Source organism: Crocuta crocuta, unplaced genomic scaffold, assembly GCF_008692635.1.
Source record: "Crocuta crocuta isolate KB4526 unplaced genomic scaffold, BGI_CrCroc_1.0 scaffold266, whole genome shotgun sequence".
Classification (NCBI taxonomy): Eukaryota; Metazoa; Chordata; class Mammalia; order Carnivora; family Hyaenidae; genus Crocuta; species Crocuta crocuta.
This window is the reverse complement of record NW_027531005.1, coordinates 5,812,825-5,835,243: the sequence shown is the minus strand read 5'-3', so window position 1 is coordinate 5,835,243 and position 22,419 is coordinate 5,812,825. Positions and strand designations below refer to the sequence as shown.

Below are 22,419 nucleotides of genomic sequence, written 5' to 3'. Positions count from 1 at the left end.
AACTGTAGTCCCCCTACTTCAAAATATTATTTGATATACTAAAATTTCGAATCACCAAAATGACCATATGACAATTCTGAATTTATAGAAACAGCATGTGAGCTTCACTACTAAATATTTAGAATAACAAAGTAAACAATTTCAACTGACCATTTTCCCATCCCAGTTAATAATATTACGGAATGGGTGCTGACTCAGTCTCTCCAGAAGTATAAATATTTTGCAGAAGGCTTTGTATCTGAAATGGGAGGGCTTTGGTTTTGTTTTTAAATTTTAAACTGGGAAGAGCTTGATACACATCTCAGAGTTGCTCTTTGAGGGACACAACTGTAAAGCCAATGATGTGTTTCAACTTTTAACCAAAGGGGAAATAGAGGTTGGTGAGGAACTGACAGATTTGTCCAAGGGAGCAGAATTGGTTAGGGACAGGGCTGAACTAGTACCAGAAGCCATATCTCTTGTTCAGTCCACAATCTTTTCAATATATGCTGCTGCTTCTGCAGAATCTTAACATGGGAAGAAAAACAGTAAATAAATTGAGTACCTGCGTTTTTAAGGCATCAATACCTACCCAAGCATTCCTGACTCTTTGGTTTTTATGATATAGAGAAACATTAACAATGTATGAAACATATTATTTCGGCCCTGGAATAAAGACAAAAAAGCAAGATTTAAACCGAGCCAAGTCAAAGATTACGCAAACCACACAAAAAGATAAATGCAGATCCTATCGATTCACATTCTACTAACTCAGGACTCCATGTAATTCACACTTTCATTTGCATGGATTTGTATAGAAACTTCAAAGGTCCAAATATTAACACTTAGAAAGCTAAAATATTAAACTTGAAAAAAATGAAATACTCTCTTCTAGGAATCTGATGGAGAACGTAATTTATGATTATAATCAATGTAAAATTTCTTCATAAAGAAACTGGTAACAACAATAACTACAAAGGTCATCAACAGAACTGAAGTTTATAGTCAAGAGTAAGATACCTGAATAGAAATGTAAACTGGTACAATAACCTTTTGTATAAAAGTAGTTTGATAATCTATTTTAAAAGCTTTGAGGGGAGGAGGGATGGGCATGGAGGAGGGCACTTGTGGGGATGAGCACTGAGTGTTATGTGGAAACTAATTTGACAATAAACTATTTGTAAAAAAAGAAAAAATAAAGAAAAAATAAAAGCTTTGAAAATATTCTGTAACCTAGAATTCCACTTTTGGACTTTAGCAAAATTTTCCAAAATGCAGACAGCGATATCCATAAAGATGAATATTCAGCAGTATTTATGAGACAAAGATTTAGAACATCCAAAATGTCCAACGGTAGGGGAATGGTTGAATAAATTATGTCACAATCTTATAATAAACTTAAAAAAAATTTTTTTTAACATTTGTTTTTTGAGAGAGAGAGACAGAGAGACAGAGTGGGAGTGGGAGAGGGGCAGAGATGGAGGGAGACACAGAATCTGAAGCAGGCTCCAGGCTCTGAGCTGTCAGCACAGAGCTGGCCACAGGGCTTGAACTCATGAACCACAAGATCACGATCTGAGCCAAAGTTGGATGCTTAACCAGCTGAGCCACCTGGGTGCCCTCTTATAATAAACTTTTTTATAGCCATTAAAAAGTATTTCTACGAGAGCTCTTTAATAGGATGAAAAATTATGTTTTTTTAAGTTAATTTAGTTTTTTTTTTAACATTCACTTCAAAAAGAATTAAATCCAAGTCAGTTACATGTAGTATAATCATGATTTCAGGAACAAACTTAGGGATTCATCACTTACATGTAACACCCAGTGCTCATCCCAACCAGTGTCCTCCTTAATGCCCATCACCCATTGAGCCCATCCCTCTACCCAACGCCCAGCCAGCCAGCAACCCTCGGTTTGTTCTCTGTATTTAAGAGTTTCTCACAGTGTGTCTTCCTCTGTTTTTATCTAAGTTTTGCTTCCCTTCCCCTATGTTCATCTGTTGTATTTCTTAAATTCCACATATGAGTAAAGTCATATGATCTCTGTCTTTCTCTGATTGACTTATTTTCCTTAGCATAATACTCTCCAGTTCCATCCACATTGCTGCAATGGCAAGACTTCATTCTTTTGATTGCCAGGTAATATTCCATTGTATTTATATACTACATCTTCTTTATACATTCACCTGTCGATGGGACGTTTGGGCTCTTTCCATACTTTGGCTATTGTGCTGCTATAAACACTGGGTGCCTGTATCCCTTCCAAATAGCATTTTTGTATCCTTTGGATAAATACCTAGTAGTGCAATTGCTGGGCTGTAGGGTAGTTCTTTTTTTAATTTTTTGAGGAACCTCCATACTGTTTTCCAGAGTGACGGCACCAGTTTGCATTCCCACCAGCAGTGCAAAAGGGTTCCTTAAGAAAGTTAACTTTTAAAAGGAAATAAAACTACACAAATAGTATGATTTCAACCCATAAAACAGCACAGAGAAAAGGCCAAAATGAAATTTACTGAAGGCAATAAAATAAAAATGCTAACAACAGCTGCCTTTAAGTAAAGGAATGAGTGATCCTTCTTTTCAAAATTTATTTATTATGACACAAAGTGCGACTGGGGGAGAGACAGAGAGTGAGGAAAGAGCAAGAAGCCCATGCAGGCTCCAAACCATCAATGTCAAGCCCAATGCAGGGCTCAAACCCATGAGCCTGTGAGGTCATGAAAAGAGCCAAAGTTGAATGCTTAAGCGACTGAGGCACCCAGGTGCCTCTGATCTTTCTTTTTCTTTATACTTTTCCAAATTAAGCATATATTACTTTTATAGTTAAAAGAAGGGACATTCAAGAAACACATTTTCCCTAATTTAAAAAGATTACCTATTCCTTAAATAAGAGACTTTAATTAAAAAAATATTATCAAAGCAAGTCATCCATGACCTTCTGCAAGAGCAATTTCTACATTTAGAAGTACCTTTGGGGGCTCCTGGGTGGCTCAGTTGATTAAGCGTCAGACTTTGGGTCAGATCATCATCTCACAGTTCATGAGTTCAAGCCCTGCATTGGGCTCTGTGCTGACAGCTCAGAGCCTGGAGCCGGCTTCAGATTCTGTGTCTCCCTCTCTCTCTGCCCCTCCCCCACTTGCATGCACACGCTCTTTCTCTCAAAAATAAAACAACATTAAAAAATTTTTTTAAAAGAAGTACCTTTGGAAGGTTGTAGACATGACGCTGGTAGATTAGCTCATAATGGGGAGGGTTGATAGCACTCTGATAAATGCAAAAAACATTCTCATTTGTCACATCTGCAAAAAACATTAAAAATCAAGCTAAATCTCTAGATATATCTCATGTGAAAATCTCAACCCATTCTTTTAGGAGGTGTATACCTGGTTTATTTGGTGTCTGAACAAAGTGCTGAGAAGTAAATGTTTTCCCATCAGGGTACTTAGGATGTGGAGGTAATCTGGAGTCGAGGTAGGTGCAAAATACATGCATGATGATCTGAAGACGAGGAAACAATTTTTTAAAATCAGCATGAAAATCTATCTTACATATAAGCCCTTTAAAAACACCACTGTTTATAGGGACTCCAATCTTTAAATTTTTTCCCTAAAGAGAGAACTAGCAAAAATGCTTTCAAGTGGTGATATTTAGAAGATGAAATCTATAAAATGAAAAGATAAAGCAAGACATTCCTAGTTTTCTGTTAAGTGGATCATTCATTCTCATAAAGTTAATAACAAAAAACCAAGATAAAAATACGTATACATTCTCAATTTGAATATCACCATTTGAAACTTTATTTTTACACAGTCACGGTCACTATTAAAAAATAAAGAACATGATCTTGAAACTCTTAAATGTTCAAAAACTTTACATTCTCTGATCTCATAAATCTTTATTCTAGGAATCTTTCTTAAAGCCATAATCCCCAAGGAGAAACATGCATCATGACATTCCTTACAATATCATTTATTATTTATTTTTTAAATAGTTTATTGTCAAGNTCCGTTACAATATTATTTAAAATAGAAAAACAAAAATTCCTCTCCTACCACATGTCTCAAATTTTTAGGTCCAATATTGGAGAACAGTTCATGGACACTGGGTAATAAAAAAATTTTTAAACATGGCAAAAGTGATAAAAAAAGGATACAAAATTTTAAGTGTGGGATAATTACAACTATGATAAAAGCATTAAAAAACAGCACAATCTTGGAACGCATGGGTGGTTCAGTCAATTAAGCATATGAGTCTTGATTTTGGCTCAGGTCATGATCTCATGGTTGTGAGATGGAGCCCTACATTAGCCTCTGCACTAAGAGTGGAGCCTGCTTTAAAGTTTTTCTCTCTCCAGGGGGTGGCTGGGTGGCTCAGTCAATTAAGCCTCCAACTTTGGCTCAGGTCATGATCTCACTGCTCAAGGGTCTGAGCTCCACATCAGGCTCTGTGCTGAGAGCTCAGAACCTGGAACCTGCTTTGGATTCTGTCTCCATATCTCTCTGCTCATGCCCTGCTTGTGCTCGCTTGCGCTCTCTCTCAAATATAAATAAAACATTAAAAACATTTTATTTTTAAAAAGATTCTCATGGGGTGTTTGAGTGGCTTAGTCAGTTAAACATCCGACTCTTGGTTTCACCTTAGGTCATGATCTCACAGTTCATGAGTTTGAGCCCTATAACAGGTTCTACGCTGACAGTGTGGAACCTGCTTAGAATTCTCTCTCCCTCTCTCTCTGCCCCTCCTCGGCTTGCTTTCTCTCTCTCTCTCAAAAAATAAACATTTTAAGAAAAAAAAAAAAAGATTTTCTCTCTCTCTCTCCCCCTCTGTCCTCCCCCTTATTCTCTCAAAAAAACAAAACAAAACAAAAAAAACAATGGGGGCAACTGGGTGGCTCAGTTGGTTAAGTGTCCTACTGTGGCTCAGGTCATGATCTCAGGGTTCNTCTCTGCCCCTCCTCGGCTTGCTTTCTCTCTCTCTCTCAAAAAATAAACATTTTAAGAAAAAAAAAAAAAGATTTTCTCTCTCTCTCTCCCCCTCTGTCCTCCCCCTTATTCTCTCAAAAAAACAAAACAAAACAAAAAAAACAATGGGGGCAACTGGGTGGCTCAGTTGGTTAAGTGTCCTACTGTGGCTCATGATCTCAGGGTTTGTGGGTTCACCTGTGTCAAGCTCTGTGCTAACAGCTCAGAGCCTGGAGCCTGTTTCAGATTTTGTATCTCTCTCTCTCTCTGCCCTTCCCCCACTTATACACACTCACTTCCCCCCCCTCAAATAAACATTAAAAAAAAATTAAAACAACAATAACAAAAAAACCACCAAAATATTAGCAGCGGTTAAGATAGATGCTAGTACAATTTTAAACTTTTATTTCTTAGTTTTTAAGTTCTTTTTAATATTATTTTTATAATGGAAAAATAAAAGCACATAAATCCAATTAACAGGGGAAAATGTTAAACTGAGAAAAAAGTAGGGACTTACTGCAGAATCAGTGGGCAGGTCTGTATCCCACTTCCGTCCTTTGAAGTCTCCACCTCTATTCCATCGAAATGAACTCATACAGCCTCCCTGAGAAAGTTCTGGAGCAAAAAAGATGACATTTAAGAAGCCAAAAATATTGAAAAAAAAAAAAAAAGAAGAAGAAGAAGAAGAAGAAGAAAAGGCTACAGATAACAATAAGAAGCATAACACCTTAAAAATCTGATGAAAACACCCAAACCTAAAGAAATATAAGATATTAAGAGTAACTCACACACTACCATGAAGAAAAGAAACAGACAAATCTAAAACATGGGATAAAACTACTATTCAGGATTCTTAAAAAAGTCAATGTCATGTAGGGAGAAAAGGGGAACAGAACTGTTCTAGAGAAAAAGACCAAAGAAAGATAAAACACCATAAGGTAATGTGTGAAACTAGACTCTGTTCTGGTTAGGGAAAACAGGGTGTGTAACATTGCTGGACAATTGGGAAATCTGAATATGAATTGTATATTAGATGATTTTAGAAATGCTGCTAATTTTAAAGGTCTGTTAAATGTACTGGGGTTATGCAGGAGAATGTTCTCATTTAAAAATTTTTGCATACTAAAAATGGTGTCTGTGATCAATTTCAAATGGTAGAGCCAAAAAAAAAAAAAAGTGTGTGTATATATGTAGAGAGAGAAAGAGAATCAACTATAGCAAAATGTTGGTAACTGTTCAGTCTAGAAGGCCTACACAGTGTTCATTGTACTTTTTAAGCTTTTTTGTATAATTGATTTAGGCTATAACAATACCTTATCTGTACTTGTATACACGTACACACACACTTTTTTTTGGATACACAAATACCTATGTATCAGGCAATCTTGTTAAAAAATTGCAACCTGAATTTACAGGAAATACAGAGAACAGAGGATCATGTAAAACTACACCCCATGGGGATGCATTCAGTAAAATCCACAATATGGGCAACTCTGTAGGACAAACAATCCAGTTTTTTCCATAAATAAGTTGCAAAGAAAAAAAGGATGGACAGCTTAAAAGGAGCTTAAATGCTGTATCGACTCGTCACAACATGTGATAATATCTGAATCCCAATGCAAACAGTACCAAAAAAGTAATTACACATTTTATGACATGTTGGAAATTCGTACGTACATAGGCTATGCATTGCATAATATAAAGAAATTGTTTTAAAAATATTAGGTGTGATAATCGTACTGAGGTTATGTTTTCAAAAGACCTGATAATTGAGACATATACAGAGCTACTTACAGAGGAAGTGACAAGAGCATACAGAACTATATATAACACGGGAAGGGAGGAGGTAGAAGGGGATGTGGACAGGGCTGGGGACACCGAGGGACTACCGGCTTTCAGCTGGGACCAGGGGCTATGTGCAGGAGCCTTGAGCATACTGCTGTGGCTAGTGTTATGGATAGCTGAATTCTCCTTATAATAAAATGTTTTTTAAAGGTCATGAAAAATGCTTATTTCTAAATCCCAGTCCAAACCTAGGTGGGGGGAGAGGGCACCATAATGTTTTCAAGTTAAGAATTATGATAATTCTAAAGAAATACTATTTCTAAAACTTTCTTTAGTGATGAGAACATTTTACAGTTTATCCAAATAAAAGCAGGAAGCATAAAGAGAGAGTTTGGAAATATAAGGGAGGCTAACTTTCCTGATCCTCACGTCAGTTTCCTCAGAAGATCACATTTCCCTCCAAATAATCCGAATAGAAAAGAAATACACAGAAGCAATACATTAAATATAAATTACAAGAATGGAAAGAAAGAAGGACCAACATGCTGAAATGATAAAGAATGTCACCATGGCACCCATTCTTAGTGGTTTAAGGGTAGAAAATAGGTGAAATATTTACTGTAGCCCATGTAGCTCACATTAAAGTTCCCCTCTACGGAATAAAATGAATGAGCAGATTCAAGGCTAACTACATCATTCTGACAATTCTTAGGCAATAAGAAATATAAAACCCAAACACTATTCAAGTATATAAGCCTTCATTAAGCCATAATTAATATGTTCATAAAATACAACATAGTGATACTTAAAATTTTTTTTCCCTTGTTATCTCAAAGTAGCGAAATTTTTTTCCCTCTTCAAATTACTAGTTACCTTTAATCCTTTCAAACAAGTATTCCTGATTCGGTGTTAGGTCTAGATACTGCACAATTGTGTTCAAAGTTGGAATGAGGGGAGCTTTGACCAGAGCAGCTTGCTTCAAGCTAGTAATGCTAGCCTCTGTGAGAAACAAAACACACAGGACACACATTATTCTTCACATGGGTCTCTAGAACTTAAGAGTGTTCCTCCTTCAGTAGCCGAAGGAATAAGTGAAAGCAAGAACAGAATAGTTTATTTTCACAATGACCATTATCTACTTTACGTATAATTTATTTTACTGTTGCTGGCACAGGGGCCAAATTTATATAAACAAACATGCGACACGTGTACACACCCCAAAAGCAATAGTCAGATCCATTTTGGCAAATCTGTAAACAACTCATACACAAATATTTTTGTAGGGTATGTATAAAAAGATATACGATAGCTTTCAAGATCAGGTTGAGCTGGGGTGCTTGGGTGATGGGAAAAACAGGGTGACTGCTGAAGATTTTGTGGGATTTCTTTTCTGGGTGATGAGATATTCTAAAATTGATTCTGTTTGCACAACCCAACTCTCTGAATTGTAGACTTTAAATGGCTGAACTATACAGAAAGTAAATTCTAATACATATTATAAACATCTAGTTTTGTCCTCACCTCAAGGTAACAAAGGAAGTTGTTAAATAGCCTAATATGAAAAGAAAATTTCTGCTTGGCAGAGTCACTGAAGGTAAATCAAACGCTGGGCCCTATTTGCACATACCTCCTATCTGAAGCTCGGGACAACCCATTCGTCTCATCTGGGTGCTGACAGACTCGATCTCTTGTACCAGTGGCACTAATATTGTCTCATTGATCCACTAGGGAAGAAACAAGGCAAAGATTTTACACACGTAATTCTAAAGCATTTCTCAAATAATTATATTCATGAAACACTAAGAATATTTTTACTGTCTTGTACTTGAATATTAACAGAATATAATGAAAGAGAACAAAGCAGCAGCAACCTGAAGTCTAGACAGTTAATTAAGTAAGCAAGCCAGCAGAGTGTAAAAAGTTATATTCTTAAGTCACATACGCCTGCTTTTTTGCTGAAGAAAATATATAAAAGCTTTAGTTAAGTTTTTCTCAAAATTTCCTGTGGTTATTATACTTAGCTGAAAGGAGAATCTCTGATTTACATTTCTACATTAATGATACATTTATCCATGTCGTGTTTATACTGGTTTGTAATTAATAAGACAGTTTTTCAAACTAACATAATTGATAACTCAGCAGGCTTACCCAATTCCCTAACTACATGGAAAACAGATCTATTTGATACTGGTTAATGAATATTACAATATTACTTTAGGATTAGAAACTTCAAATGCCAATTAGGATGGCTAACATCAATCTAGTTCTGGGATATGAAAAGACTGTCAAAGAAACACCATCTGAATTGTTTGTTATGTGTTTTGCATAAGTGTTAGTGGCAATTTTAACTGCTACTTTACTTGTTTCCATGCTTCTGTTTAACTATGAAATGGAAGGATGAAAAAGTTTCAGATGAAATACAAGTCTACAATTCCTTATACAAATTTGTGAATTAAGAAATCTATAAAAACACAAAGCTGTTCAGTAATCTATTTAGCAAGCAAATCAGATATACTGGCAAGACCTGAACTAAACTCCCAAGAGGCTGTTTAAAGACTTTATCTCATTTAGTATGACTATTCATACGTTTTGCTACAAATATTAATGTGTCTGATTACGGAGTGCTAACCAGACTCTGCTAGTAAGTAGTATTACACGATATTACATGCTATATGCACACTACCTTTAAAAAAAAAAATCCCCAAAACTGTAAACTTTCAAGCCTGTAATTAGAAGAGAGTGCAGTTCTAGGACATCATTTTACTCATTCATTCCTCCAGCATGTATTCAACGCATTCTACTTGCTAGCCACCCTAGGGCTGCAACAAAGTTACCTGAGGCATACAGGGCTATATTCCCTGTGTTGTACCTTTCATCTCCATGAGGGAATTTTTATGTTTAAAAAGCCACCCAGAACTTCTAGTTCAAGAAAAAACAGGCTGCTATTTTCACTACTCCCTCCTGATAGCTAATTAAAATTATAGTAAAAGAATAAAAAAGTAGATAAGTGATTTTAAAGTTATTTCTCAAAGCTGTAGGGTGGATGGATGCACGCTGAAGCGTGAAACAGCGGGAGCAGTGCTCCCTGAAGTGGAGGAGGGACCAGCGTGTCCCACGGAACAGGATTCGGACACACCGGGACTACGGAGGGGAGGGAAGAGGCAGGGCTGAAACGAGGGCACTCACTCACTCTGCATGAATCAGCCCTTTGGCTGAGAGGGTTCTTCTCTAAAACAACTGAAGAAATGAAAGCTACTGAAGTAGTTTCTAATATATATTACCTTCTCTCTTTAACTTAAAAGTTCTCTGAGGGCAAGGACCTCGTTTTTGTTTCCTTCACATTTCTAGATACATAAAAGGTTCTGACAGAAAAGCTCTTTGAAAAATAAAATTGAAAAAAAAAGAAAAAAATTGAAAAAAAAAAACTGAGCTGTTAGAAAGGTCTTAATAACTAGATATATTATTCCTTGCTCCACTCAAATAAACTGATTTACTAAATACAGAGAGAAAAAAAATCTGATCAAAACAGACAGCATAAGGTAAATGTCATGTTTATCCTGACATATGTACCATCCATACTGCACTTTTCATAATTAATTCTGATACTCTAATCAGTAACTAACACCTCTAAATAATATTCTAATAACACACTTTGCATATTAAGAGGCACCAATATTGTCTGAAGAGTAATGTCAGAACTTACATTTCTGAACTTAGCTGTCCATGAATCCATATGATCAAGAAGTTGTCTATTCATAGTCACTCTTGCCCAAACCTATTAAAAATATGTTTAAAATGAACAATCAGTGTGGAAAAATCTTGTCAGAAATCGGTCACTTTCCTCTGCTCTCAAAAATATGTGGAAAAAATATCTGAAAAAAACTTCATAAACACTGATATTCATCTAATTAATATGCAAGAATTTTCTTACTAACCATTTGGCTGCTATTCATGCACAGATATATCTTTAAAATTCCTTACGTTGGTATGTTTAAAGAATATTCCTGCTTTATGAACAAAACAAAAAAATTTAAAAAAAAATTTTTAATGTTTTTATTTATTTCTGAGAGAGAGAGAGAGAGAGAGTGTGAGCAGGGGAGGGTCAGAGAGAGATATAGTATCTGAAGCAGGCTCCAGGCCCTGAGCTAGCCGTCAGTATAGATCCTGACGCAGGGCTCGAACCCATGAACCGTGAGATCACGACCTGAGACGAAGTCAGTCACTCAACTGACTGAGCCACCCAGGTGCCCCCAAAACAAAAATCTTATATTTGGTATTAAATTGATAAAGTTCAAATGTTCCAATCCAAATATATTTTAAAAGTAAGTCTTGTAGGGGCGCCTGGGTGGCTTAGTCGGTTAAGCGTCCGACTTTCGCTTAGGTCATGATCGCACGGTTCGTGGGTTCGAGCCCTGCGTCGGGCTCTGTGCTGACTGCCAGCTCAGAGCCTGGAGCCTGTTTCGGATTCTGTGTCTCCCTCTCTCTCTGACCCTCCCCTGCTCACGCTGTCTCTCTCTCTCTCCTAGAATAAAAATATTAAAAAAAAAAAAAGTAAGTCTTTTATATATTAAATACAAATAGAAACTTGAGATACCTTTTTATAAATGAATGCAGAAAAATGTTTTAGTGTGGATACTAATGTCAACTATATGTAATAAAAAATAAAGCATACAATATAATTCAGTTTTAGGTACACAAAGTTAGATAGGGGTCTTTCCAGTGTTTAATGTGTGACAGATTTATGTTTCTAGCCAGTAATAGCAAAGATTACAAACAAAAAAATGTTCCAGAAGTAGCAGAGACTTTATAACAATCTGCAGTCATAAATACGAAGTCATTTTTATTTCCCATTTACCTCCTCTGCAGCTTGTTTAGAACTGAGATCAGCTTCATCTTTGTTAGCACACGGGGCCTGAGACCTACAGGCAAGCTGATACTGAAACTTCTTTAAAGTCTGTGCATAATCTCCCATAGAACGATTGTAGTTCCAGAACGTAGGGCTGGTGGAAGGCGAGGTAGAATCTGGACTCCCTACAATGATGAATTTACAGCGCATCAGTGTGTGCTGTAATAACTTTGACATTTGGAGTTAGCACACGAACACCAGGTATCTGGGCACCTAGGCGATAGCAATCGAGGCAGACAAAGCCCCACGAGACTCTTCTCTTCCCTCCTCCCTGACATCACCTCTTCTTTAGAGAACACAGACTGCCTGTGCTAAAAATTAAAAAGAACATTTTCTGAGCAATATCAATCAAGTGGTTGAAAGTGTCTGTTTATTTTTGTTATAAAATCAAGCTTGTTTCATTCCCTGAGACTTTCAAATGACTCAGCAAAAAACAAACAAAAGACAAATTTCCTCAGGAAATAAGTAGGCTAAGGAAGTCCCTTGCTTGAATTTTTAGTAGCTCTTTCTAAATGGTAGGACTACAGCCTCCTATTAATAAACTACTCTGTGGGCCAGCAGCTCCACTCACTCTTCCCTGTACTACTGTGTTCTCTTTATGGCCTGTAATAATTCCTGTGTTGCATTAAAAGAGACTGCTGATTACATTTTTAAATTTATAAACTTACTTTTAGGAAATGTTAATAGTTAACATGGGGACTTCATCCTCTAGAGGATTCTACCAGAGTACTTATTACACTTTAAGGCTATAGTCTGTCTTTTTACCCAAACAGAATCTGAGTTCCTTGATGGCAGGAAATACGATTTTTCCCTAGCATCCCCGTGAGCTGATGCTGTGGCTGCTCTGGAGAATTCTATAGGCTTTGGGAAACCTATCAGCTTGGATTTCACTGCCCTAGTGGGAACTGGTAATGAGGTAGAGTTGGACTGAGACCCTTTTCTCCTACCTCTATCCCCTATAACCAGCATAGGGCTAGGAATATCAAAAGGCCACATTTTTGGTAGATAAGAAAAAAATCTGTCCACTGACAGGATAACTAGGAGATAACTAGGAGACTCGTCTAAGTTGTACGGGTATTTAAAAATTATCCATTTACACATGGGATTCCATTTATACTACCTGTGAAATCCAGGAACCTCCTAGCCCAGAAATTACTTAAGTTAGTTCAAGGTCCATAATGCTCCTTAGTCATTTGGCAGAGGCAAATACAAAACTGCCAAGAGGAGACAAGGCTTATATCCAGCCTGCCTAGGGTAGAAAAAGCTCAGATAGAAATGTACTGCAGATAAGCTTACCAAAAACAAACAAGAAGTACATAAATCACAAGAGGGAAGAGGGTTCCAAGCAAAGGAATCAACAAGACAAAAATGTGAGCACTTAATCTTCGAGAACTTTAGATAACTGAACTATAGGACACTTTAAAAAAGTCATGTTTAAAGTAACTGAGATAGGAAAAAGTTGAAAACAGAAGAACAAGATACCCTAAAATAAATCATGCATATTTGAAAGAGAACCAAGTAAAACCTTGAAAACTGGAGGAAAAAAAAACACTACAAATTAAAAAAAAAATGAGTTAAACAGCAGGTTAGATACCGCTAATGGAAGACCCAACCAGCAGTGCAAACAAACTGTGGGGTGAGGGGGAACACAGAAGAATGCCAAACTACTAAATGCAGGAGAAATAAAAGTGTTAGAAAGTCTCCATTCTACAAGCACCACTGCAGTAACTTATTTAGGAGAGGACTATCAACGGATGCTCACATCACTGGGTAAAAGGCTGTTAGGGAATAGGACTCACAAATCTCAAAGTATCACACTATAGATTATTTATTAATTACAAAAGGGAAAGGCCAAGGTTGCCATCATCTTGACCAAGCGATCTAATTTAATGTTACCAATAAAGGGACAAAATGGTATCTTGAGTCTCCTGATGTGATACGCTGAGAGGAGCACACTGTCCTGTAAATTGTATTCTTGCCAAAAAATCGTGTTTAAACTGATTCTTATCTAATCCAATAATGAAAAATGATCACACAAATCCAAATTTGCCAAACAACTAGGATGACTCAATGTAAATGTCATGAAAAATGAAACAAAGATGCACAAATGTTCGAGATTAAAGAAGGCAAAAGAAGCATGACAACTAAGGACGATACATGATCCTTGACCAGATCCTGCGTCAGCAAAAGAAAAAAAAAATGCTACAAAGGCATTATTGGGTCAATTGGGAAGAAATGTGAATATGATTAATACCAGTATCTCAAGCATGGTAGTAATTATGTTGTAGTTAGAAAGGAAAATGTTCACGTTCTTGGGAGGTGCATGCGAAAAAAGTTGAGGATGAAGTGTCCAGTCAGCAAAAGAAGTGCGTGAGAAAGAGTAAATGTAAGTCCCTGGTTTCTTACTATTGGAGAAAGGACTTACGAATATGAAAAGGGAGGAGGCTAGAATAAACTGTAGGAGGCTGTATAAACTGTATAGTTGGACTGGAATTGGAGGTATCAGTTTGTACTCATGGTTTTTCATATATACAGATGGATGGATACGGAAATACATTTAGGTGTGTGTGTCCACATATATATTCCTAGCTGTCTGTTGAGAGGACTTAGAGTAACGATATCCCATCAACAACGACATATCCAGTGCCCAGACATTAATTTCTCAACATCATTCTCTACTAAAAGCAATCATGGTTCCTTGGAGAAATGGACTAACTCCAGAGCTAGTTAACCGGGAAAGTACAAGACAAGCCTGGAATATAGGCCTGTGGTGCTAGAAAGTAAAACAAAACAACAAACAGAAAAACTGAAGTCAGAGGATCCCACTACCCAAATCTGAGACAATCTAACCATGAAAATAAATGACATAATTGGGGAGAAGAAAAAGTGTTATTTTGCAATGGAATCCCAACAAAAGAATGTAAAAGGTGTTTGCACAACAATGTGAATGTACTCACTATCACTGGATTAAATGGTTAAAATGGTGAACCTTACGCATATTTTATCACAAAACATGTTTAAAAATGTAAAAGAGAATAAGACAGAAGGAATGACGGAATGAGAAAACCACTACGACAACCAACATAGTAATAATTTTGAAAAGAAACTAAAGTAGGTCCTCACAAAAATATGATTTAAAAATTAATTTCTATAAATACTGAATTACCTAAAACCTACAGGCACAGAGTTCAAAGTATAGGGATGGACACAGATACACCAGGCAAATACTAAGCAAAAGAAAATCAGTACAGCTGTGTTAATATCAGAGAAAACAGACTCTGAAGGAAAAAAGCTTGAGATAAAGATACAAGGAATAACTAACCAGAATGATATTAACAATCATGAATTTATATGCACTTAACATAATTTCATATATATTTAGCAAATTTGACAGAATTACCAGGACACATGTAATGTAAGACAATCAGTAGGAGCTTTTAACGGACTTTCTTACTAATAGAGCAAGTGCATGAAGACTGATAAGATAAAGAATTTAAGAACACCTTCAGGAAGTTTGGTTCAATGGGCAAATATGGAGCCAAATATTTAGAGACTATCCATCCTTTTCAATATACCAAAACCCATTTATAAAAAGTAATTATACAGCGGGCCTAAATGCAAGTCTTAAAAAATACCAAAGAATTAACAGGGTAGAGATTACAACCTCTAGCTATAGCACAATTAACTTAAGAGGAAAAATAAAAGATAATCAAGCCTTTCTTTCATATGTTTGGAAATTAAAAGCAATACCGATCACTAACACTACTTTTAAGCAATAACAACAATGCTTCTAAATAACTCCAATGGGTCAAAGAGAAAATAAAAATGGAAGCCAGAAAATATCTCAATAAGACAAAGATAGGGAAAGGGAACAACATAGGTTGTGCTTTGCATTATACTCTATATAATTTTCAGAAAACTTGAAATATTTCAAAATTTCACCAGAAGAAAAATCAGGCATCAACAAATAACAAGATAATATTGATTTGTTTCTTTGACATTTCTGGCACTTTCAGGCAAAATTAAATTAAAAATCAATGGAGAGATTTCAAGTGACACAAAGAGCCATGGTCCAATAACGGACTTCCTCACTGTGGCCATGCGTTAGCACCTAATGTGCTTTCTGTGAAAGTTCCTGAGGGGCAAAAATCATTACGTGGCTCAATAACCTAATTTGGTTTCAAATAATTGACTTTGTTATAATCAAATCCACCCCAAATAGATTAAGATCTGCTAACATTGTTTCCCAAAGTAAACTAAAGAGAAGTTCGAAAATATTCTGAAAAACAGGAGCGCTTCTAGAGTAAATATGTTTTTTCTCCTTTATCCCTCTTGTCACGCCAATCTTCCAAGGACCAAAAGGAGACAACTAGCACTTCAATAAGCTTTGCTCTGCATCACTTCAAAAACATTTTATAGCCTCAACTTTTAAATACAAAGTATAATTATAGAAAAAGCTTTCAATCTTAATGTAGATAAAAGGTTCAAGAATTCTCAGTTCAGCTGTATTTTACTTCTTAAATTTGGCGAACCTAAAATTCTAACTATACAGAATATAAAAACAAAATGCATTTCTCTCCTGAGCTACACAAAGTATATTAGTAAAAAAGAAATATTAACGTACAGGTATCAAAGTAATGAAAATAATAGGTTAAGGATAATGTAAAGTAACACCAAAAATATTAAGTTGGAAATGAATAAAAACATACATACCCAGCTTAACTCTATGCTGTTTCTCTTCCTCACTTCTAAGAAAAGTATCCAAAGTTCGTAGGTCTGTCATGTAGTCTTCTTTGTCAGTAGGGGAGTTGTAGACAGTGGGTGAAGAACGGTAGCGAGATCTCAGCCCACTGCCCTCCACTGGTCCAACAGTTGTAGGGTACGGAGAAGAAGGAGAGGGACTATAGCTTGCCAACTACACAAAATAAAAGAACTTTTTCTTATTGAAACTTATTTTTGTGTTGGTTTTTTACTTTCAAAAAGTAACACACCCATTAGGATGCTCAAATTCCAGAACAATGACAACATCAAAAGTTGGTAAGGATGTGGAGTAATAGGTCTCTCGTTCACTCCTGGCAGGGATGCAAAATGGTACAGCCACTTTGGACGACAGTTTGGCAGTTTCTTACTAAACTAAACTACACTTACCATATGATTAGCAACTGTGCTCCTTGGGATTTACCCAAAAGGAGTTGAAAACTTAGGACTATACAAAAACCTGCCTACAGATATTTACAGCAGCTTTATTCCATAAATGCCAAAACTCAGAAGCGACTAAGACATCCTTTAGTAGGTGAATGGGTGGTACATCTGCACAATGGAATATTTATTACTCAGCATTAAAAAGAAATGAGCTCTCAAGCCATGAAAAGACATGAAGGAACCTTAAATGCACATGACTGACTAAAATTAGAAGCCAATGTGAAAATGCTACACTGTATGATTTCAATTATATGATATTCTGGAAAAGGCAAAACTATGGAAAAAGTAAAAGGATCAGTAGTTGCCAGGGATTGGGGTCAGCAGTGGGAGAGGATGAATAGGTGGAGCAAAGAGGATTTTTAGGGCAATGAAATGGCCCTGTACGATACCATACCAGAATGGTGGATACACAGAATTACATATTTGTCTAAACCCGCATAATGTACACCGCCAAGAATGAACCCTAGAGTAAACTGTGAACTCAGGGTGATAATGATATACCAATATAGGTTCATCAACTGGAACACACGTACCACTCTGGTGGGGGATTTTGATATTGGGAAGGCTGTGCCCAAGGTGGTGGGGGGGGGGCCGGGACAAAAAGTATAGGACAGGTCTCTGTACCTTCCGCTCAGTTTTGCTGTGAAACTAAAACTATTCTGTTTTGTTTTTTAAGAGAGAGAGAGAGGGCAAGCAGTGGGGAGAGAGGCAGAAGGAGAGAGAGAATCCCAAGCAGGTTCCACATTCAGGGTGGAGCCCCAAAACGGGGCTTGATCACACAACCTTTGGGTTATGACCCAAGCTGAAATCAAAAGTTAGTCACTCAACTGACTGAGCCACCTGGGTGCCCAAACCTAAAACTGTTCTAAAATATAAAGTCTATTTTTTTTTTTTTTAAAAAGCACTATGTGCATGTTTTAAAAAATGGGAAGTTTGAAGAAAATCAGTCATACTTATAACTACAACCTAGAGATAATATAATCCCTTTTCACATTTTCTGTATTTTCAAATCTTTAATTGTACATAGCTATATCAATATATTTTTGTTTTTACATATTTTCATTTTTTTAAACAAAAACAATTGTTTTTTAAACTTCAATTTTAATTTTTTTTCTACTTGAGAGAGAGAATGAGCACACATGCATGTGTGCACACATAAGCAGGGAAGAGGCAGAGAGAGAATCCCAAGTGACCTCTGCACTGTTAGTGCAGAGTCCCATGCAGGGCTTGAACTCACAAACTGTGAGATCATGACCTGAGCCCAAATCAACAGTCAGATGCTTAACCGACTGAGCCACCCAGGTGCCGCTCAACTTCATTGTTTTTTTAAAGTTAACCAAGGATTTTCCCATAAAAATTCTTTATAATATTATTCTTACTAGCTGTATAATATTTCATTATACATATATACCATCATTTATTTTTACATTCAATACATTTGAGTTGTCTACAATTTTTGGCCACTGTAAACGTTAACATCTCTGTACATATATCTTTTCTTTTCTTTTTTTTTAAGTAGGTTCCACACCCAATGTGGGTCTTGAGCTCATGACCCTGAGATCAAGACTTACACGCTCAACCAACTGAGCCAGCCAGGCGCCCCTACATAAATCTTTTCTTAATTTCTGAGAATGTCCTTCAGGAGCTTCTTAGTACTGAAATGATTTGATCAAAGCATATGAACATTTAATACATATTCCCCATCTATTAAATGAAAATGCTGTACTAATCCTGTTCAGAAGAAAGTTGATAGGTACCTCCATTTTACGATTTTAAAATGCTTATTGAATACAGAAGAATTTTTTAAAATTTACATTTAACTTCCGTTTCCTTATACTTGTGAAGTTAAACACTTTAAAAATAGGGGGGCATGGGACTGCCTCAGTCAGAAGAGCATCCAAGTTTTGATCTCAGGGTTGTGAGTTCAAGCCCCACATTTGGTGTAGAGACTACTTAAATAAATAAAACTTAAAAGAATACAATTATTGGTCACTGGTATTACCTATTTTATCAACTATTTACTCCAGTACAGTGGCAAAATAAAGTTGGAAAAAAAAAGAAAAATTTAATCCTCTTCCACATTGATTTCTTTCTCTTTTTTTGNGGGGGGAGAGGGGAGAAAGAAGAGGGAGAAAGATTATCTTACGCAGGCTCCATGACCAGCACAGAGCCCATAGGGCTCAATCTCATAACCATGAGATCACGACCTGAACCAAAATCAAGATTTGGATGCTTAACTGACTGAGCTACCCAGGTGCCCTGCTTTCTCTTATTATTTTTTTTCTTTAAAAAAAAAATTTTTTTTTTAATTTGAGATAGAGAGCACAAACAGGGAGAGGGGCAGAGGGAAAGAGAGAGAATCCCAAGCCGATTTCATGCTCAGCACGGACCCCGACCCTATCCCACAACCCTGGGATCATGATTCAAGCTGAAATCACGAGGTGGACACTTAACTGACTTGAGCCACCCAGATGCCCCCTTCTCTATTTTCTGACTCTAGAAATGCATTGTACCAGTCCCTTCATTTTCATCTACATTTGAACATTTCCATTATCAGAAGTTTAAAAGTTTCTTGAAAATTTAAAATAACTCAGTGACAAAACTTCAGAACCCTAACATATTCTGCAGATATATTTGATTAGAGTTTAAACTTTTTCTTCCTTTTTTACTTAAGTTTTCTACTTCTTAGTCAATCTTGGCGTTTTTTTTTCCCCTAGAAAAACAATGATTCTATTTCATTAACTTTTCCACTGTATTAACTTAGTTCAACAAATATGTATATATAGCATCTATATTTCATGTACTGTGCTAAGAAAACAAACATGAATAAAAACACACAATCCTGTACTCAAGAAGGTTATAGTCCAGGAGAAAAAAAGATAATTAATGTTACCAATTTTATACACAGAGCTATTTAGTAGAGATTAACAGTTTTTAAGAAATAAAAATAACTTGCATATTCAAGAGTAAACTATGGTATTTCCACTAGATGAGTATTAAGTAGCCATTAAACAGAAATTATGTTTGGGTGGTAAAACTATGATTTTTTTTTCCTCATGAAAACAAAAACTATTTTTACAAGTCATATTTACCTATGGGTTATTAAATATTGCTACATACACACTTCCTAATATTTAACTTGTACAAAATTTTCTACCTTTTATTACTTGCCAAAATTATTATTGGGGAACCAGTAGTATGGAAGTTCATCACAAAGAAGTATTATGTAATGGGTAAGGGCAGTGTGTTGATATCACTTCCGGACATCCCTCATCTAGCTAGCAGCTACAGAGAGTAGTTCTAACTAGTGAGATCTTCTGAAAACGTGACCATGCCCCCTTTAACACTCCTTTTATATTCTTATGCTTCAGGGAGGAGTCACGATTTCATATTTGTCAATTTTGCTTCTATCAAACCCCAAAATGAGAACAACATCCCACTTTACTGTGGGAGTTGGAAAGAAGGTTTCTAGTCATCCCATGAAGGGTGGTGGCCATCATGAAGAGTCAAACTACACAACACTCCCAGTTTTTAGCTTAGGAGATAACTCCAACATGAAGAAAAACATTAAGATTCTGTAAGGATATACAAAAGTTTCATATAAACAAGCAAAGAAAGAGGGCAAACGTGAATCTAAAAACCTAAAGTAAAAAATTATCACGGTCTCAATTTGTTTGAAAGACCCTGCAGAAAGATCCTAGATGGTGACCCTCAGTCCATGATCTTTGCAAAAGCTATTTTTTTTCTTTCATTTTAGGGTATGGTATAAGGAACTTCTGACTAGGTATCAGGATCTGGGTTCTGTTCTTGGCTCTTATATCGGCAACTTGGGCAAGTCAATTACCCACTGTTTCTCAGTCCTGTCAGTGAGAAAATGAGGAGTTTTGATTCATTTGGTGACTTTCAAGGTAGCTCCCAATTGTAAAATAATGTGACTGGCCAGGAGAAAAGATTCATTACCTTATTATAACCACTGATGGGAGAGTAAGTCACTCCGGGACTATAGGACCCGCTGCCACCTGATGACAGACCTTGCAGCTGAGGGCTGTATCCGGTTATACAGCTGGTGGTGAACTTGGGGCTGGTACTGGGTGAACGAGATGGGCTATAGCTCAACACACTCTGACCCTGAATTGAAGGAGAAGATGGAGAAGGAGGGATTTGGGTTGCTGCCAGATCATGTGGAGGAGTAGTCTGTACAACTAGAAGGAAGGAAAGAATAAATAAATAAATAAATAAATAAATAGTAAATAAATAATGTGTGTGTGCATGTTTAAATAAAATTTCTATAAAAATAGACAATGAAAAATGAATCTTTTTTTTTCAAGAAAGGAGAAAGTAATAGAGTGACTTGGTTCTTAAATTACATAATGTATTATCACCTAAGGACACAAAGTAGTGCTTTACCATTTCCATACAGTTTAAAGTAAGAGATTAGCTTCAATCCCTAAGGGTTAGTCATTTAATTTTAATTGTAATTAAACAATGGAACAAACTTTCATGAGGCTGTTGAATAGTATTTCCATTCAGTTTATACAAATAGGAATGATAATCATTGGTCTTAAGACAATTTATTACAGACTTGTTTAATATAGTTCAACCAGATGGCTTTAGAAGTCCCTTCCAGCTGAGTCTATAAAAAGGGCAAATTAAATTGAGAAAGATTTATTGCCAACCTTTCCCCCACCTTTGCAAAAGACATAAAACACTTACCAGCTGTTTTCAACCCTAAAAGTGTTTGCTGTCCAGGGCTAACAACCAGACTTGTTGGTGCCACAGTGTATTTGAAATACCTCCAAAAATCAAATAAGGCATTCAGGCTGAAGAGGGATGCAAGGGCAAGCTCTGGAAGAGAACAATTTATTTTTTTAAGGGGGAGGGTGGGAGAACATTTAAAGGTGGGTGGGAAACAAAACCCTTCATACTTTAGCAAATTAACAACAAAACTGAAAACTATCTTCTTAGTCCTCATAACAGTTGCCATTTAATGAATGTCTATTATGTATAATGTCTATTACATAAATGCCTATTATAGGGAATTTACTGGTGAATTTCAAAATATTATCAGCCACCTGGCTGGCTCAGTTGATGGAGCATGCAACACAATCTGGGGGTTCTGAGTCTGAGCCCCACGTTGGGTGTAGAAAAAAAAATCACTAATCTCACAACCTTGTACAATAAAGATTTTCACCTGTATTTGACTAGAGAAGTCAAGTGACTTTTGCAAGAGCACACAGCTATACTCAGGTATGCAGATTTCAAAACTTGTGCTTACTAAATTTTTTTTAATGTTTATTTATTTTTTGAGAGACAGAAAGAGATAGAGCACGAGCAGGGGAGGGGCAGAGAGAGAGGGAGACACAGAATCTGAAGCAGGCTCCAGGCTCTGAGCTGTCTGCAGAGAGTACGACGCGGGGTTTGAACCCGCAAACTGTAAGATCATGACCTGAGGCAAAGTCGGACGCTTAACCTACAATGCCACCAGGGTGCTTCCCAAACTCTTGCTCATTCACTTGCCACACCACGTCCCTACCACGGATTCCACATTAATGTGTGTATTGGACTATGGAATTCACTTTAATGGCCA

The 22,419-nt window shown here is 36.5% G+C and overlaps 1 protein-coding gene across 3 annotated transcripts in view; it reads right to left on the bottom strand.

The window, feature by feature from the left end:
• TMEM209 (transmembrane protein 209) overlaps positions 1-22,419 on the bottom strand; it is a 32,112-nt gene that overhangs the window by 6,594 nt on the left and 3,099 nt on the right. For all 3 annotated transcript variants that reach the window (XR_013336740.1, XM_077770729.1, XM_077770728.1), the window contains exons 4-14: positions 21,546-21,677; positions 20,793-21,034; positions 16,344-16,545; positions 11,580-11,755; positions 10,428-10,499; positions 8,352-8,448; positions 7,598-7,723; positions 5,457-5,554; positions 3,362-3,476; positions 3,180-3,277; positions 572-645 (exon numbers count right to left, since the gene is read on the bottom strand). Coding sequence is in view for 2 of the 3 variants with exons in the window: in XM_077770729.1 (XP_077626855.1) it covers positions 572-645; positions 3,180-3,277; positions 3,362-3,476; positions 5,457-5,554; positions 7,598-7,723; positions 8,352-8,448; positions 10,428-10,499; positions 11,580-11,755; positions 16,344-16,545; positions 20,793-21,034; positions 21,546-21,677 (1,432 nt within the window). In the remaining variant the exon portion in view is untranslated. The remainder of the gene's footprint in view (positions 1-571; positions 646-3,179; positions 3,278-3,361; positions 3,477-5,456; positions 5,555-7,597; positions 7,724-8,351; positions 8,449-10,427; positions 10,500-11,579; positions 11,756-16,343; positions 16,546-20,792; positions 21,035-21,545; positions 21,678-22,419) is intronic.